The sequence below is a fragment of the Microtus oregoni genome, unplaced genomic scaffold (assembly GCF_018167655.1).
Source record: "Microtus oregoni isolate MIOR12 unplaced genomic scaffold, Mior012 000025F_ref0000491, whole genome shotgun sequence".
Classification (NCBI taxonomy): Eukaryota; Metazoa; Chordata; class Mammalia; order Rodentia; family Cricetidae; genus Microtus; species Microtus oregoni.
Window position 1 is genome coordinate 8,408,752 of NW_024543084.1, and position 20,185 is coordinate 8,428,936.

Sequence of the window (20,185 nt, forward strand, 5' to 3'; positions counted from 1 at the left end):
ATATTGTTATCTGATTCAAACATAGATACCTTGAACAGACTGTTTGAAGAAATACAGATACTGTTACTTAAATGGGGATTGCAAATTGCTCCTGAAAAGATTCAGAAGGGAGATTCTGTTAATTATTTAGGTTATAGAATAGGTTTGCAAAAAATTAAGACACAAAAGGCACAAATTCGGAGAGATCGCCTGCGGACTCTTAATGACTTTCAAAGACTGTTAGGAGACATTTCCAGTCTACGACCAGCTATCAGAATAACACCTGATCTAATAATTCATTTGAACAAAACCTTGGATGGTGATAAAGATTTAAACAGTCCTAGAGAATTAACAGCTGAAGCAGAAAAGGAACTGACAATGATTGAGGAGAAATTACAACAGGCACATGTGGACAGAGTGAATCCAGAGCTTGATTGTATTCTCGTCATATTACCATCAAAGATTTCTCCTACAGGAATCTTAATGCAGAGAGATGATATTATCTTGGAATGGATCTTTTTACCACATAAACCAAGTAAAAAACTGAAAACTTACGTGGAAAAAGTCTCTGAGTTAATTATAAAAGGCAAGCTGAGACTTCGTCAACTAGCAGACATAGACCCAGCAGAAATTATAGTGCCTTTCACTGCTGATGAAATAAAGAAATTATGGGAAGATAATGAACCATGGCAAAGAGCTTGTGCTAATTTTTTGGAGGCATTAATAACAACTATCCAAAAAGCAAGCGGCTTAACTTCATAAAGAGAACTTCTTGGATCCTTCCTCGAATCGTCCGTGAAGCTCCAATAACTGGAGGCCGTACATTCTATACTGATGCCAATAAGTCAGGGAAGGCAGGTTACAAATCAGAAGACGTGGGTAAGGTGGAACAAAGTCCTTATGATTCTGTCCAGAAGGCAGAATTATATGCCATTCTTATGGTACTAAGAGATTTTAAAGAACCTATTAATATAGTCACTGATTCACAATACGCAGAAAGAGTTATTTTACATATTGAAACTGCTGAATTTATACCTGATGATACAGAACTAACTTTATTGTTTATCCAGGTTCAAGATTTGATCAGGAACAGACTTTTCCCTATGTATATAACACACATCCGATCCCATACGGGTCTGCCAGGTCCTCTAGCACAAGGTAATGCAAAAATTGATCAATTATTGATTGGTACTGTGCTACAAGCCTCTGAATTTCATAAAAAACATCATGTTAATAACAAAGGTTTGAAGAAAGAGTTTTCTATTACATGGCAACAAACTAAGGAGATTGTAAAGAAATGCCCTACCTGTTCTTTCTATAACCAAATGCCACTGCCAGCAGGGGCTAATCCAAAGGGCAACCATAGGAATATAATCCGGCAGATGGATGTGTTCCACTTTGTAGAATTTGGCAAATTGAAGTGTGTTCATCACACCATTGACACTTATTCAGGTTTTCAGTGGGCAACTGCTTTAAGTTCAGAAAAAGCTGATTCAGTAATCACTCATTTATTAGAAGTCATCGCTATCATGGGTATACCTACACAAATAAAGACAGATAATGGTCCTGCTTATGTCTCTAGGAAAATGAAACGGTTTTTTGATTATTACAATATCAAGCATGTTACAGGTATACCATACAACCCTACAGATCAAGCAGTCATAGAAAGATCAAATCGAACTATAAAGGATATGTTGAACAAACAGAAAGGGGTGGAAAACACCCCCAGAAATAGGTTACATAATGCTTTGTTAACCTTGAATTTTCTCAACGCTAATGAGAAGGGAACGACGGCTACAGAAAGACATTGGATAATCGAAAAGTCTGCTGAACAAAATCAACCAGTTTATTTCAAGGATGTGCTGACCTCACAATGGAAGCCAGGAGATGTGCTGCGTTGGGGAAGGGGTTTTGCTCTTATCTCCACAGGTGAGGAAAAATTATGGATACCGTCAAAATTAATAAAGGTTCGGTTTGAAGAGGAGAAGTCACTTGGAAAAGATAAATAGCAATTCATTCACAAGGATGACGGGCATTCTGATGGTAAGGATTACAGATAGGTTGGGGGCAGGGTTCTTTTCTTATCTCCACAGGAAAATACTCATCTCCAAAGAATTTAAGGGACCCTGAATATTTAATTACTGATGGATGGAAAATAGTTACGACCCACTGAGTATCAACAATAAAATTCTATATATACTGTAAGTATTGATTTTTTTATATATATTTATATGTTTTATTGAACACTTCTTTATAAATGTGTAGAGCTGGTTTTGGAGTTGGACTATGGTTCAGTCCCTCTTCAATTCCAAGCCTGTTGATAAGAGATATTTCAGAGTTTCTGTCTCAGGTCAGGAGCCATGAAATGGGAAAGAATAAGAATAATTTTATACTTGATAAACTTTCTTTGCCTTTCCTCATATCTGTGTCTTTCTTTATATGTCAGTATGTGTCCTTGTTGTTAATATTTAAATTTCTCATAACAAGCAATGTATTTTCCTACAGTAATCTTTGAAGTTTCCAGAATGAAGATGGGGCCCCACAACATCAACTCAATCTGGTTTTTATGACGTCATGAATTTTTTTTTTTAAGCGCTAATATTAGACCTGTTTTTTTGGTACCAACTGCAGGAGACAATTTCGAATGATGCACATTTTTGACAACACTCTGGCCGGACCTTCTCAAAATGCTCAGAGACTAGTTATAATTTTCTTAGGTGAAAGGTTAATTTGGGACTTTTACCATCATTTGCTTTCACAGGGGCCCCTAAGAAGAACATCGCCCCCATGTCAGCTAGAAGCAATCTAAGAGGATGACGTCCCCTCTCCCAACAGTTTGCCCACAGGGTTAGGCCCACAGTGTTCTTTTAGTGGTTGGTTTAGGGTAGTGGTTGGTTTAGGGTTGAGGGGATGGGGAAATATTGTATGGAATTAGGGGTATATTCAAAAAAAGGGGGGGGATTAACTGGTTTGATGGGATGATTGGTATTTGTGACTTACTGTTTTTAGAAAATTATATTGGTACTGTTTCTTGTATATTGATATATTGAATATTGAATGTGAGTGTTCCTACCTCTATTTTTGTATAAGAGTATGCTTATATTGTATGGATACATCTATCATATCACAATGTACATTTCTACCTCTGATACTATTTATGTAATAACATTGTTTACATTTGATATGTAATGACATTGTTTACAGGTGAAGATCATTGTCTTCATATTGCACAGTTTTTTATTCTCTTGGTTTTCAAATTAGATAGGTATAGAGAATTATATGTTTGTCATATTTATTCTTAGGTTAATCAGGTCTTTTAGATACATAGAGACTATTTTTAGTATAGATAGTATAATCTTCAGCCTCTTTGAAGAGCTGTAGAAAATGGCCTTTAATCTAACCTAGAATTCTGTGCCAACGAGACACAATTACTCCTGGCAACACCACTCTACTCCCGAGAGATCGTTGAGCACCAAAGACACTCCACTGGGAGCTTGTCTTCTTGGCAGAACTGGCCTTTGGGTTAAGTCAACTACTGACTAAAATATGAAACAGGATTGTCTTATCTTGCCAAGACAGGGTAGGATAATTCTAAGAAAGTTCCTTGCATTTGATAATAGTATGTCAGTTATGTTAGGCCTTAGCCAAAGTTGGTTGACTCAACATTGCAAATGAGACTTTGGGTGATTGCTCAGGTAGTCAGTTGTCTCTGTCATTTGTTGCACATTTTGGATATCTCTCATTTGTTAAGTAATATTTATTCCCTTCTCAGATCTTTGATGGAGTTGAAGATTATTTAATTGTAGTTACTCTCTACATTATTTAGACTCCTTGAGATAGAATGTCTATCAAAACTTTTGTTCTCAATATTGTTTGTTATATTTATCATTTGTTATTATTGTTTATAGTTATATTTGGTTTAGTTCTGTCTTATTTAGACAAAAGGGGGAGATGTAGGGTTAAGTCAGCCCCTTTAGGGGGCGGGGTTTGCCTTGGGCGTTTGTTGACAGATAAATTGAGCGAGTGGAGGCTGCGCCCTCCCTTTTTTTCCTGCCTCCTGGGAAAAAGGTTCCACGCTGGAACCTCGGTTCTGTAAGTTTGTTTATATATTAAAACTATATATATATATATATATATATTCTTTAATATCTGCCTTTGCAATTATTTACGCCGATACACTGAGTCCTTACTTCATGCTATCTTTTTAATTTATTTATTTTTACTCTTATGTGCATTGGAGTTTTGTCTGAGTAAAGGTTTTAGATCCTGGGCTTATAGACAATTGTGAGCTGCCATGCGGGTGCTGGGAATTGAACCCATGTCCTGTAAAAAAGCAGTCAGTGCTCTTAACCACTGAGCCATCTCTCCAGTCCCCATACTATTTATTTTAAAAAAGAAAACACAAATGAAAAAGAATAGAGTTTAAGGGATAGAGACATAGTTCAGCAATTAAAAGCACTGGCTGTTACTCCAGAAGACCTGAGTTCATTTACCAATACCCACAAGATGGTTAACAACATCTAGAACTCCAATTTCCAGGGATCCAACACCCTCTTCTGGCCTCCTCAGGCAATAAACATACATACATGCAGTCAAACCATTCATGCACATAAAATAAAATACAACTTTTTAAAGTAAACTTTGAGGTTTTTTGAAGGGTGATTGTTTTTTGTTTGTCTGTTTTTTGAGACGGGTTTGTCTGTGCAGCTCTGGCTGTCCTGGAACGAGCTCTGTAGACCAGGTTGGCCTCAGAATTCAAAGATCCACCTGCCTCTGCCTCCCTAGTGTTCGGGAATTAGGCATGTGCCATAACTGCCCGGCTTTTTGTGTCGTTTAAAACAAGGTCTTATCCTATAACTCAGGCTACTCTGGGGTCCCTATACAGACCAGGTTCAAATTCAGAGATCTATCTGCCTCTGCCTCCCAAGAGTGCTGGGGTTAAGCACATGGCCACCACAATGGACAAGTCAACTCTGAAGAAACATGAAGAACAAACATTGAGGAGCTAGAGATGCCTCAGAGGTTAAGGGCATTCCAGAGGTCCTGAGTTCAATTCCCAGCAATCACATGGTGGTTCACAACAATCTATGAGATCTGGTGTTCTCTTCTGGTATGCATATGTGTAGGCAGAACACAAATAAGTAAATACTACAGAAGGACATACTACTACGTTCAGGATCAACCCCACAGCCCAAACTGAGTACTATCATATGGCCATGAGATCCCACCCTAAATGCTACCCTGATAAGGTCATGCATATAGTCTTTTTTTTTTTCTTTTTCTTTTTTGGTTTTTTTCAAGACAAGGTTTCTCTGTAGCTTTTGGTTCCTGTCCTGGAACTAGCTCTTGTAGACCAGGCTGGCCTTGAACTAACAGAGATCCACCTGCCTCTGCCTCCCAAGTGCTGGGATTAAAGGTGTGCGCTACCAAATCCAGCTAGGATTAATTCTCATTTAGAGATTCTGATATCCTAGAAAAATTTATGGACTGAAACCACCGTTGAAATGAAAGTACACAAAGCTGCCCATTCCACGCAGGTGAATAATTTCCATGTGTCCCTTTTAGAATAAACTGATGAGCCGGGCGGTGGTGGCGCACGCCTTTAATCCCAGCACTCGGGAGGCAGAGGCAGGCGGATCTCTGTGAGTTCGAGACCAGCCTGGTCTACAGAGCTAGTTCCAGGACAGGCTCCAAAGCCACAGAGAAACCCTGTCTCGAAAAACCAAAAAAAAAAAAAAAAAAAAAAGAATAAACTGATGATACCTAATTACTTAATTAAAATAACAAAAGCGGGCTGGATAGATAGCTCAGTGGTTAAGAGCATTGCCTGCTCTTCCAAAGGTCCTGAGTTCAATTCCCAGCAACCACATGGTGGCTCACAACCATCTGTAATGAGATCTGGTGCCCTCTTCTGGCCTGCAGACATACAGACAGAATATTGTATACATAATAAATAAATATTTAAAAAAAATAACAAAAGCAAAAACGGGTGTGATAAGCAAGTAGCACATGGGAGGTGGGACAGAAGGACCAAGAATTCAAGGCTAACCTAAACAAAATCATGAGTTCAATGGAAGTCAGGACTACATAAGACCTTGTCTCAAAAAGCAAAACAATAAAAATGAATATAAATGACAAATTTCAAAATAAGTATCATCATCCTAACTCAACTTTTTTCATTTACTTCCAGGTTTTCTGCTTATGTGCACGGTTTGCATGGTCACAAGCTAAATAAAAAACTCCCCTTACACACTCCATTATATTCACACATTCTCATGATTGTCACACTGTGGCAATAGAATATTTCATTTGATTCATAGATCATAAAGTATTAAAACATTTTTTAAGCTGGGCTAGGCAATACAAGCCAGCTATTCAAGAAACTAAGAGAGGATGAGCTAATAGTTAAGGTCTGACAGGTCTACAGGATGAGTTCAAGGACAACCTGGACAAAGCAGTGTGCCAGCCTCTGTCTTAAAGTGAAAGACTGCAGAGCAGTTTCAACGGTACAGCGTTTGTCTAGCATGCCCAGAGTCCTGGGTTGGACTCCCCAAAACTGCAAAAGCAGGGAAGCAAAGAAGAAAGGTAGGATGGAGATAGCAAAGAGTTACACACAGGTGATGATATCTGGTTGTCTGAACAATGAGGAAATCTTTTGCTATCTCTGAGTTTGGTTGTTTTATTTTTATTGTTGTTTTTATATTTACATGCCTGCATTATGGATGTGCACCACATGGATACTTGGTGCTTTGTGTTATGGTTTTGGTCCCTTTAAGAGACAAGCCACACCCATTCCCCTCCCCATCCGCTGAGGCAGACTGATCTTCAGCTTCTGGCCTGAGCCCCTTCTCTTTTCCATCTTCCTCTTGGAGAGGCAGCTTTGCTTCTGCCTCTCTCCCCACTTCTCTGCTTCCCCCCTTCTCTGTCTCTTTCTCCTCTTTTCTCTCTCTCCCTCTCTCTCTGTCCCACTCTTCACCCTTCCTCCTCCATAACCCCCTGAATAAACATTCAACCTCACCCTGCATGTCTTGTCTATCCATGTTTCTGTCTTCTGTCTGCCCGCCATGTGTCTCCCTGCCTGGGGCCCACTGCCTGCTGCCACATGGCCCGCCGCCACCGCTCTGGGACCGGCAGCCATTTCTGCCTGGGACTGGCTGCTCCCAGGGCCCGCTGCCTGCCACCTCATGGCCCGCCGCCACCATTTGGGACCTACAGCATTTCTGCTGCCTACTGTCGCGGGGATCTTGCAGCATTTTTTAAAAAAAGAATTAACACTTTGGAGGTCAGAAAGGATGTCAGATCCCCTGTAACTGTAAGTACAGACAGTTGTGAACAGCTCTATATGGGTGTTAGGAATCACCTATGCAAAACCTCTTAAATGTTGAGCCATCTCTCTAGCCAAGACAAGATCTCATCCATCTGACCCAAAAGCTGCTTCTTGCCCAAAAGTTTTGGTGTATCCCTAGCCCCCCACTTGTGATACCCTGCTACCAGAGCACTAGAATTACAGATCTATCAGTAAGGAATCAGTCACTACATTCCTTCCCTTGTGTCTCTGACACCCACCTCTGTTCCCCAAAGTGCCATGTATGAACCTTAAGATTCAGAAACCCGGCTTGGAAGCACCCTACTACCTAGCAGAGTCCAACCACCCTGTGTGCTCAGTTCGTGTGCACTAGCACTTCACCTTTTTTAAATATGTCAGGAGGCAAGTGTTCTACACCCAGCTACATCCCTAGCACTCCACTTTATTTCCCAGTCACAGAATACAACCCCACAACTGACTTGAGGTCTCTTTGTCTGAGCAGCTTTGTAGAACCCTCTATCTAGCCCATCCTACCATGACCTAATTAACATTTTCATAAAAACAACAGGCTAAAGTGGAGAGGTTAGAGGGACATACATTTAATCCCAGCACTTAGGAGGCAAAGACAGGTGAATCTCAGTGAGTTCCACAACAACCTGGTCTACAAAGACTGACCCTGTTCAAAAAACTAATTGATTGATTGATTGATTGATTGACAGACAGACAGACAGATAGACAGACGAACTCTGATCTCACTTCAGGACCCCCAAAGATAGAACTGGGGAACACTGAATCTCTTTGTTCCTCTTCCCACTATGACCACACTGAATCTTTTTCTTCTTTCCATTTGTTTGTTTTTATTTAAAAATTTATTTATTATGTATACAATGTTCTGCCCCTGCATATATGCCTACAGGCCAGAAGAGATCTCATTATAGAAGGTTGTGAGCCACCATGTGGTTGCTGGGAATTGAACTCAGGACCTCTGGAAGAGCAGCCAGTGCTCTTAACCTCTGAGCCACCACTTCAGCACCCCCCCCCATTTATTTGTTTTTTGAGACAGGGTTTCTCTGTATAGTCCTGGCTGTCCTGGAACTAATTAGGTAGCTCAGGCTGGCCTTGAACTCAAGAAATCTACCTGCCTCTGCCTCCCAAGTGCTGGAATTAAATGCTGCTCATTTTTAATTTGGCTCCTTTTTAAATGGCTTCTTAAAGGTAAGTGACCAGACCTGACTTGGGCACAGAGTGTGACATTTTTCAAAATAAGAAGTTAAAGTTAAAAGCCAGGCGGTGGTGGCACATGCCTTTAATCCCAGCACTTGGGAGGCAGAGGTAAGAGGATCAATGTGAGTTCAAGGCCAGCCTGGTTTACAAGAGCTAGTTCCTGGACAGGCTCCAAAGCTACAGAGAAACCCTGTCTCGAAAAAAAAAAAAAATGAGGGAGGGGAAAGAAAGAAGTGAGAAGACCAAGAAGACGACAAAGACAGACAACTAACTTTCTCTTTGTCTTTTTAGCGACTCAAAATTGTATTGAGTCCTACTACAAACTTAGAATAGCAGTCAACTTTTAGCACACAGCCTCCAGTCAACAAGCAGATGCCAAATATCTAAGCATAAAAGATTCACAGAACCTAAGACTTTGCTCTCAACCAGTTTTACCAAGCTTGGTTTCCCAGAACAAGGCAAATGCATAAAGAGAATACCATGAAGAACAAGGAAGTTAGTGGACAGTGGTGGTGCACACCTTGGAACCCGGCACTCAGGAACAGAAGCAGGTGGATATATATCTGCGAGTCGAGGCAGCCTGGTCTACAAAGTGAGTTCCAGGACAGCCAGGACTACACAGAGAAAGGGGTGGATGGACTACAAAAAGAAAGAAAAAGAAAAAGCTAGAGGGGGTAAAGTCCACAAACACTAATGGAGTTAGGAACTCAGGTAAGCAAAACTGCATAAAAAAGGAATGCATTAGACAGGAGATGGTGGTGTGCACCATTAATCTCAGCACTAGGGAGGTACAGACAGGCAGATCTCTAAGTCAAGAGGCCGGTCTGATCTACAGTGACACCCTGCCTCAAAAAAAGCAAAACAAACAGGAAGGGACCATTGAAGCCCAGAGAAGAACCTCCTAGAAATTCAAGGTTAGCCTGGTCTACAGAGGCTACAGACATGCATTACTACACAGAAAAATACTGCCTTGAAAGGGCAAAAAATAAAGAGTCAAACGTGGAGAAAGGGGTGGAGGGACCCACTGGAAGAGAAATCTATTCAGAGATTTGATAGATCTACCAAGAACAATGAACAGACTATATTCTTGGGGGAGGGGAACCTTTTGGAGACAGCCTCACTATGTACCCCTGTATAGCCTGGAACTTGCTGTGTAGACTGGATTAGGCCTGAACTTGTGGTTGTCCAGCATCTGCCTCCCAAGTGCTGAAAATACATGGGGTTATGATTACCACTCAGGCAACTGAAGTAATAAATCTGAATTCTAACAAGACATTCATTAACTGAAATAAAATGCTCACAGATGAAAAATGTCTGGGAACTGCTTTAAAATAATTGCAAATAGTATGGGCCATGATGCAAGTTCAAGTAAAGCAAGACTAGTCAGAAGAAGGCAACTGTTCCTAGATAGAAAAGAATAGAAAAAAAGAAAGAAGAAGGCAACTACTGAAGCCGGGGGGTGGTGGCGCACACCTTTAATCCCAGCACTCAGGAGGCAGAGGCAGGCGGATCTCAGTGAGTTCGAGACCAGTCTGGTCTACAAGAGCTAGTTCCAGGACAGGCTCGCTCCAAAGCTACAGAGAAACTCTGCCGGGGGAGGGGGGGGCAACTATTGATGGTGGAATGCAGCAAGTAATGATGTTCATTATAGTACTGGGCTCTACTTGATGTTTCTGTTTCTGTAAAACAGCTGTCTCCCAGTGTTTAAGCAAACCTGGAATTGGCTATGTACCCCAGGCTGGCCTTGAATTTATGATCCTCTTGCCTCAACCTGGGATTACAGATGTCCAAACATACTCAACTACCTTAAACTTTATCTACTTGAATAGATTTGAGGAACCTTCCATAATGAAAATCCAAAAATACCAGTATCTCTGTCTCTTTATCTCTGTCTCTATATAACTCTGGCTGGCCTGAAACTCACAAGTTTCTGCCTGTCTCTGCCTCCCGAGTGCTGGGGTAAAGGCGTATGCCACCACTATACAGCAATAAACCAATCTTTAAAAAATAATAATAAATGCTTAGGCTAGGTATATGGATGCTTGCATACCATATACCAGTCCCTGGGTCTGATGCCCAGCACCACATAAAATCTGTCCTGGTGGAGACAGGATCCAAGTACTCAAAAGGCAGAAGGGCCAGAAGTTCAAGGTCATACTTAGATAAGCGTGGAGTTTCCAACCATCCTAGGTTACATGAGACCCTGTGTTATGAGTGACTGTCTTCTGAACCAAGCAATCACCATCTTGGGGCATACAGCTGTGCCCCTTGAAAAGATCATCACAAACTGCATTTGTAGATGGTTTCACCCCCAAAAATGGGGTAGAGAGGTATACCATATTCTCACACAACTCTGCCTTAATCACATGAGCCCTGGGGGAGGGGTCAGAGTATATACACGTGGGAGAAGACTAAAGCAGAGGTATCCATCTAAGCAACTATTCAAAAACCCTTTATCCCTGCTGGGTAGAGGTTCTCCTGTTATGCACTTTAGAGGAAAGAGCACTCACACCCCTGTAAGTAACCCCTCACCTATGATCTGCAAGGAAACTCAACAAACTCACTGGTTCCCGAGACTGAACAATGGCAGAATCATGTCTCAGTTTATTGCTGGGACCTTAGGAAAAGGTATGGATGTTGTTCATGTCTCCTCCTGTGTTGGGGGCACAAAGGTTCTTGCTCCCAAAGAACTCAGGAACCAGGAATGTTAAACAACACACAAGGAACTCTCCTAAAAGGAGGAATTGCCTGTTTTCCACCCAGAAGGCTGAGAATGAGTGAACACTGTTAACAACTTAGTGTCCTTTTTGCTATCTATGGAGGCAGACCTCATCCAAAACCCCCAGAATGTTTGTTTATCCCAGTCTTTCTCCATAGACCTTTATTTTTAGCTTTGTTTCTTGGTCAATAGAACCCATCCTTAGGGGAGATGTCACACGTCCTTACAGCCTGCTAACCACTATGCTATCTCAGTCAGAGACCACTAGATTCTAGTCCCTTTAGCTACAGATCCAACCCTCTTATGGTAACATGCACTTTGTAAAGAAGTTTCGAAGTAGTGAGACCTTAGAATTGGAATGATTGTTGCCGGAAACTTTTTCCCAAATTGTAGTGTTTTAAATATGCTAACAATGAATTACCTAGCATCAGACTCCCCAATTCTGATGCAGGTTGATGAGGTCAATCTGAACTGATTACTTTCACCTCTTCACAGTTTGTTTCCATGCCCTCTTCTGGCATGCAAGCACACATGCAATCAGAACACTGTATACATAACAAATAAATAAATCTTAAAAAGAAAAAACACAAACCAGCAAATCACATTCTAGAGTCAAAGGAGACTAGAAGTTGAACCCTATAGAAAACTCCAGGAACAAGCTGGCAAGATGGCTGAGTATGTACAGGCCCACAAGCTTTTCTCTGACCTCTATACATGCGCACCACAGCACAATAAAAAACTATTACATTGGGCTAGAGAGACGGCTCAGTGGTTAAGAGCATTGCCTGCTCTTCCAAAGGTCCTGAGTTCAATTCCCAGCGACCACATGGTGGCTTACAACCATCTGTAATGAGGTCTGGCGCCCTCTTCTGGCCTGCAGGCATACAAGCAGACAGAATACTGTATACTAAATAAATAAATATTTAAAAAAAAGAACTATTACATTTTTTAAAAACTTCCAAAAACACACCACACTTGAGGACGGGCAAGCACAAAAAAGGGTAGGAGTGAGCTATTCTATGAGAAAGAAGGAAAAATTAGACTATATGTGCTCAGTATGGATCTTCACACTACCCTTTAACCCCATTTATACAGATGGTTCCCAACTTACAATGGTTCAACTTGAAATTTCTCAACTTTGACCTGGGCATGGGAGGCAATTTCCAGTACTTTAGAGGCATGAATACAACAAATACCAGGTCAGCCTAGACTACAAAGCAATATCCTGTCTCACAAAAAATAATTTTACAACTTTACAATGGTGAAATAGGCATTCAATAAGAATCATACTTCAAGGCCAGGCGGTGGTGGCGCACGCCTTTAATCCCAGCACTTGGGAGGCAGAGGTAGGCGGATCTCTGTGAGTTCGAGACCAGCCTGGTCTACAAGAGCTAGTTCCAGGACAGGCTCCAAAGCCACAGAGAAACCCTGTCTCGAAAAATCAAAAAAAAAAAAAAAGAATCATACTTCAAAATTTTATTTTTTCCTGTACTAGCTCCAGGTAGGCCAATCTTCTCATAATACTGTTTAACCAAAGCAAGGCCAGGACCCATATGCTACAATGTACTGTAGCTACAATGGGATGTTCACTAAGACAAGTATATTAAAATGAATTTTCAATTTACAATGTTTTCAACTTAAAATGTAGCCAGACAGTGGTGGCGTAAGCCTTTAGTTCCAACACTCAGTAGGAAGAGGCAGGCTGATCTTTGTGAATTCAAGGTCAGCCTGACCTACAGAGCAAGTTCCAGGACAGCCAAGGCTACAGAGAAACCCTGTCTCAAAAATGAAATGAAATAAATGAATGAATGACAAAGAGGCCAGGTTTGGTAGTATACAACATTTAATCCCAGCCCCTGGAATCAATAAGTCCTCACATACAGGCCATGGCATGAATGGAGTTCAGACAACAACTTAGTTATTTCTAGCATGTGTAGTAATCAGTGCTTTTAACCACTGAGGCATCTCTCTAGCCCCACATTAGCTGTTCCTAAAGAGGACCAGGTAACAAAATAAAAAAATAGAATCCTTAAAGTTGGTCGATTTCCTGATCTACTGAGATGTAAACAAGTGGCCTCACACCCTCTAACTACCATGCCTTCCCCAGAATGAAGCACTGTATCCCTCTAAGCACGATGCCAAAAGCAAACCCAGGAGGATACATTGAAACCCTGCTTTCAAAAAAAGTGAGCCTCGGTAAATCTGACTACTACACATGCTAGACCAGAACTAAGTTGTCCTCTGAACTCCATTCATGCCATGGCATGTATATCAGCCACATCCTCCCCCCATCGCCACCCCGCACGTATGCATACACAATTACTACCACCACAATAAAAGTAAACACTAGGCAAACACACTCACTGAACTTCTCCCAAGCCTCTTGCTTGCTCATTTACTTATTTCATATATATGGGTGTTTTGCCTGTTTGTTATGTCCGTGTACCGTGTGTATGCCTGCTGCCCATGAAGGCCAGAAGATGGTGTTAGATTCCCTGGGACTGAAGTTATAGAAAGTTGTGAACCACCCATGTAAGTGTTGGGAATTAAACCTCTGGAAGAACAGCTAGTGCTCTTAACCACTGAGCCATCCCTCTAACTCCCTCTTTTCACTTTTTATTTTGAGAGAGGATCTCACTGATAAGCAATGACTCGCTTGAGCTCACTCAGAAGCCAGAGCAGCCTTGAACTTGAACAATCCTCCGGCCAGTCAGTAGTGGTGGTGGCAGGGAATGCCTTCGATCCCATACTCAGGAGTCAAAGGCAGGTTTGATTTTGAGGCAAGCTTGGTCTACACAGTGAGTTCCAGAACAATCAGAGCTATACAGAAAAATCTTTTCTTGAAAAACCAATACACACACACACACACACTCTACAGGGTCAATGAGGTAGCTCAGCAGGAAAAGGTACTCACCAGCAGGACTGATAACCCAAGTTTGAAATTCAGAAGCCACAAGGCAGAAGAACCAAGTGATCTCTCTCTCACACACACATAAACACTCACAAGCATACAAGAATACACAAATAAATATTTTAAAAAATAATTTTAAGGGTATTCATTATATCATTATTAGTAAAAATAAAAAATAAGTTATAATCGGTTTAAAGTTCTGCATTTGGGTTATGTAGTAACTGAAAAGGAAGAAGCACATCTGTGTAAAAGCAAAAATAAATAAATTTTTTGGGGGGAGGGCTGTTTCAAGACAGGTTTCTCTGTAATTTTAGAACTTCTTGAACTCACATTGATCCTCTTGCCTCTGCCTCCCAAGTGCTGGAATTAAAGGCGTGCTACTTCTCTCAATCTTTTTTTTTTTGGTTTTTCGAGACAGGGTTTCTCTGTGGCTTTGGAGCCTGTCCTGGAACTAGCTCTTGTAAACCAGGCTGGTCTTGAACTCACAGAGATCCGCCTGCCTCTGCCTTCGAGTGCTGGGATTAAAGGCGTGCGCCACCACCGCCCGGCCCTCAATCTTTTTAAGTTACAGAGTAAACCAGGTGGCTGTGTAGAGAAACCCTGTCTCAAAAAATAAGTGCTTACCTAGTGTGCCTGAGGTCTGGGGTTCTATTCCCAGTCCTGCTCCTCTCTAACAACAAAAAAGCTCAGTGATAGTCATTTCAGGGGGAGTGAGAGAAGGGGATGGAGAGGAACTGTTATGTAAAATGAAAGATTGTTTTAAAAAATAAAATAAAATTGGGGGACTGGAGAGATGACTCAGAGGCTAAGAGCACGGACTGCTGCTCTTCTAGAGGACGTGAGTTCAATTCCCAGCACCCACATGGCAGCTCACAACTGTCTGTAACTCCAGGATCCAACACACAGAAACATACATTCAGGCAAAACAACAATGTACACAAAATAAAAATTAAAAAAAATTAATTATTTTCAGAAACTAAAACTGGAACCAAGAATAATGACAAACATCTTTGATCCTGGTACTTGGAAATTATACTCAACTACATAATGAATTCAAGGCTAGTAAGGGCTATATTGTCTCAAAAAAATAAGTAAAAGAAAAATTTTTAAAAAAATTCAAACCAGGCATGGTGAACATGTCTTTAATCCCAGTATTCAGGAGGCAGAAGCAGGTGAAGAATCTAAGTTTGAGGCTCACCTGGGAGTTCCAGAACAGCTAGAAACCCTGTCTCAAGGAGGGAAATAAACACTAAAAATCAAATGGAGTCTGGATCTACAGTTGAATGGTATCAGGAGAGCCTGTAACCCTAGGTTTGGGCTGCAGAGCACTGGGGATGGGCATGTGGGGAGTGCCAACTGGACGTCTTTCTCAACAGCAACACTAGAATGCTGCTGACTTTGAGAAGACTGAACAACAGCTCAGTGGTGGAGTTCCTGCCTGGCATTCATGACAACTTGTTGAGACCTTGTGAACCACACTGATCCTGAACACACATTTAAATCCTAGGTAGAGGGCTGGAGAGATGGCTCAGAGGTTAAAAGCACTGGTTGCTCTTCCAGGAGTCCTGAGTTCAATTCCCAGCAACCACATGGTGGCTCACAACCATCTATAATGAAATCTAGTGTGCTCTCTTCTGGCCTGTATACATAATAAATAAGTAAATAAATCTTAAAAAAAAAAAAAAAAAAAAAACCTAGGTAGAATCCCTGGCAGCATACCATGTCCATCCGCCCCACACAAAAAAAGCCTTCATAGTTTACTTCCAAGCAGGAATTCCATGCTTACCGAAACTTTTTTTAAGTGTGAAGTATAGTAAAGTACATCTACATTTTTAAACAAAGAAAAGGTTCACACCATTGACCCTTTTTTTTTCTTGAGACTGAGTTCCCTGAAACCTACACTTACCTTGCTCGAACTTGCTACATTGCTGAGAATGACCTAAAACTTCTGATCTTCCTGTCTCTACCTACCTAGTGCTGAGATTGCAGGCCTGCACTACCACACCCAGTTTAACCTAGCCTAGCACTCTATCAATTCATCTACATCCTCAGCCACATTGTCATTTACTCAAGCAGATACTAGAAAATACATTCTACCCAAGGAAGAGAGAGCTCTCGAGAGCATGGAAGACCAAGCTCCAAAGACAATGCTAGACATCAGTTTCAGAAAATGTCCATTCTAACTAACAGGTAACCAGAGTGTAAAAGAATTAAATTTCTCATCTTTGTTACTGGAAGTACACAGATAATCCCTACAGCTGGTGAGAAAAAACTACAGCAGCAGCATATATTCAGAAACATGAAGTAAACTAAAAAATTAAAAGTTGTTGCTGCTTTAAGGAAGACTAAAGAGTTTCCAATAACGTCTCTTAGCCCTGACTCTTTAAACTATGTATGTATATACTATTCTAAATAAAAAATGTTTGGAAGATTGGTGTGGTTTTTTGGTGGTGGTAGTTTTTTTGTTTTGTTTTCTGCGTAGCACTGGCTGTCCTGGAACTCCCTCTACAGACCAGGCTGGTCTTGAACTCAGAAATGAGCCTACCTCCTCAGTGCCAGGATTAAAGGCGTGCCCCACCACACCTGGCTGTTTTGATTTTTTGACACAAAGCCTAACTCTGTACCCAAGGCTAACCTAATTTATGATCTTTCTGCTCCAGACTCCACTTGCCAAAAATCACAGGTATGCACATCCATACCCGATTAAAATGAAAGATTAAGGGAAGAGGGGAAGAGAAACAAACCCAAGCATGGTAATACACACACACCTATGACCCAAGAAGGATCAGAAGTTCAAGGCCAACATTAGGGGCATAGAAAGTCAGAGGTCAGCCTGAAATACATGAAGAGACCCTGTCTCAAAAAAAAAAAGGGGGGGGGAGATACAGGTGGGCATGATGGCTTATATACCAACACTCAGGCAAAAAGTAAACACTGGGGGGGCTGGAGAGATGGCTCAGAGGTTAAGAGCACTGACTGCTCTTCCAAAGGTCCTGAGTTCAATTCCCGGCAACCACATGGTGGCTCACACCCTTCTGTAATGAGATCTGGCGCCCTCTTCTGGCCTTCAGGCATACACACAGACAGACTATTGTATACATAATAAATAAATATTTTTTAAAAAAAATGTAAACACTGAGACATTGGGACTGGAGAGATGACTCTACAGTTAGAGCACTTGTTGCTGTTTGAGAAGACCAGAGGGTTCAACTCCCATCATCTACCTGATGGTTCACAACCACCCTAACTCCAATTCCAGGGGCTCCACTACCTCCACTGGCACCAGACATGCAAACATAAATGCAAGTAAAACATCCATACACAAAAAAAATTATACATAAAGGCAAACATTCATAAACATAAAATTAAATAATTTTAAGAAGATACATATTAGTCACTCCGTTAAGTACAGATTTTGTTTTGGAAGGCGCTTCTACTTTTGCTAAGACAAAAGCCCTATGTATCACACTCTTATCCTGTGACCAGGACATACATTCAAACCCAAGAAGTGGAGGAACCCACATCAATCTACAAAATGGAGAATAGGGGATATATTAATAAACCTCTCCGCTACCTCAGTAATACACAGACACACTTAGAGAAGCTTCAGTGTCAGCTCTGACGGGTTAATCATCTCACATTTAGTGAACCCTAACTAATAAATATTTCAAGATTCAGTGAGGATGAGCTCAGGCCTACCCAATTCCACAGGACCAACAGTACTCTACTACAGACAAGGGCCCCTCATCCTGTCATATACCTCCAGGATAAATACTAAAATAACAAGTCCAAAAACAGGTGTAACACATGTGTATGGAGCATGGCCTCTGTAGTCACACACCTGTATCTTCCAGTATAACACAAACTTCTGTAATGCTGGAGCTATATGCCTATTGCCTCACCTGCAAAAGGGATACCAGAGAACCTACTTCGTAAAGCTACTGTCATGTTTATATGCTACATTATGCACGAAAGTCCTACAGTAAAGCTGGGATCAAGTACAGGCTCAACAAACACACACTCTATGTAAGCTGCCTGTGAAATCAAAGATCCTGGAGACCACTGACACTTCCACCTTTGAGGAGAGGGAATCTCTATGCAGCCCAGGCTAGCTTTGAACATGCAATCCTCCTTCCTCGATGCACCTCCCAAGCGGTGCTAGAATAACAACCATGCACTACCACAGTCCGCTTTCTCCATCAATTAGTAACACCAATTGTGTGCCTGACATTGAAAGCCTGCCAGGCTGAGGGGCGGGCTCAGCAGTTAGGAGAACTGGTCCTGAGTTCAATTCCCAGCAATCACATACTGGCTCCCAACAATCTATAATGGAATCTAATGCCCAGTTATGACATGCAGGCATACATGCATAAATAGCACTCATTTACACAAATAAAGAAATAAATATTTTAAAAGAAAGGAAGAAAAATGGCCAGGCCTACAACTGACCAGGCAAAGCTACTTACCCCTACCAAATCTTATTTTCCTCATCTGCTAAATAGGAAATAACAGTACCCGCTGCATATGTCATTAAAAAACTGAATGAGGTAACTTCTCTGAAAAGCTTAAACAATGCCTGGAACACATCAAGTGCTCAATAAAGGACGAGAATCACGATTCATCGCTTTCCTTACAAGCCTGGAAGCGACTTCGGATCGTCTCTTAGACACCTGTGTTCCTAGTGCCCAAGTCAGTTCTTGAACGTTGTTGAAGTACTCAACAAATTCTCCTCGCATCAGATCTGAAAACTCGCCGTTCACTTCTAGGACTACCTCTCAAAAAAAGGCAAGTGAAAAAAATTCAACGACCACACATTATGTGGAATAAAACGTACTGCCGTGCCTATGCACCACACATGTGTCAGCTTCTCACGACATCTTTACTTTCTGAGGTCTGCAAGTCCCAAAAGCTAACTGTTCGCGCAGCTGATTTCGGAAGGAAACTGCTATCTTACACTTTCTTCCAAACCCGCCCCGTACTTCGGCCCTTGCGATCACAACACTAGTGCATTCTGCGGACCTCGACTCCACGCCGGCCTTTCTCAGCTCGGGAAAGATAGCAGTCCCTCTTGCCGGGGCACTGCGTTTACGCCGCAAAAAAACCAGGAAGCAAACTATCCCGCAGAAAGCAGAGGCAAGGCCAGCACGCGAACAAAAGAACGCTAACTCGCCGTCCCCAGCCGCTTTAACGCCATCGGTGAAGAAATAAACTTGGGTCCGCAGGCACTCCTCTGTCGAGCGTGCTCGCCCGTGGTCTCCCCGCTGCAGCGGCTTTGTGCGCGGGAGACGAGCGGGACCGGCCAACTTTTCCTTAAAGATGGTGCCACGCTCTCGCGGCGAGTGAAAGGTCACGGCGCGGGGCAGCAGGCGCAGGCCGGCCTCATCTCCGCCGCGCGCAAGTTGGCCCGCTCGACTTTGCCTTTTGTCTCCGCCACCCCCGCTCCGACCCGCCCGCAGTCAAGCTCGCGGCCGCGGGATGCGGGGCCGCGGCCTCTTACCGCCCGCCGCGCTGCTGCCGCCGCCACCGCTGCTCGGGCCCGCCGCGCACAAAGCGCGCCGGCGGAGCGCGGGCCGGACGCTGGGGCCTCGGCGCCGCCTGGCCCGAGACAGCGGGGGCGCGCGGCCCCACCCAGCTAGCAGCACGCTCGGGTTCCTGCCCTCTCGCCGCGGCTGTTGCCATCATGACCACGGCCCGCGCCCGAGCGCCGAACGCCGACCCCGCGCCTCACCTCAGCATCCGCGGCGGCCATGGCCCGGGCCCGCAGCGTGGCCCCGCCCCTCCCGCGCGCCATCGCCCCGCCCGCGCCTCGCGGCCTAGGGCCGGGGCGGGGCTGGCCTAACACTCTTGCGCCTGCGTGAGCATCCGCGGCTGCGCACCCGGAGCCGGCTGTGCGGCGCCTGCGTCTGGCAGAGAAGCCAGGTGGCGCCTGCGCGCTGAAATTCAACCTGGGCGCTTGGTGCTGGGACTGCTTCATCAAAAGGTTTCCGTTTCCCGTTTCCTTGGTTTCGCTCCCTTTCATATACCTGCGGTCCAAAAATATTACTTG

At 42.8% G+C, this 20,185-nt stretch overlaps 1 protein-coding gene across 6 annotated transcripts in view; it reads right to left on the reverse strand.

Annotated features, from left to right (window-relative positions):
* Nucleotides 1–19,914, reverse strand: part of Ehmt1 (euchromatic histone lysine methyltransferase 1) — a 151,688-nt gene extending 131,774 nt beyond the window's left edge. For 5 of the 6 annotated variants that reach the window (XM_041674603.1, XM_041674601.1, XM_041674602.1 and 2 more), the window contains exon 1: nt 19,868–19,914. In XM_041674603.1, coding sequence (XP_041530537.1) covers nt 19,868–19,888 — 21 coding nt within the window. In that variant the 5' untranslated portion in view covers nt 19,889–19,914. The remainder of the gene's footprint in view (nt 1–19,867) is intronic. The other variant, XM_041674600.1, reaches the window with a different exon arrangement.
* Nucleotides 19,915–20,185: the final 271 nt, after the last annotated feature.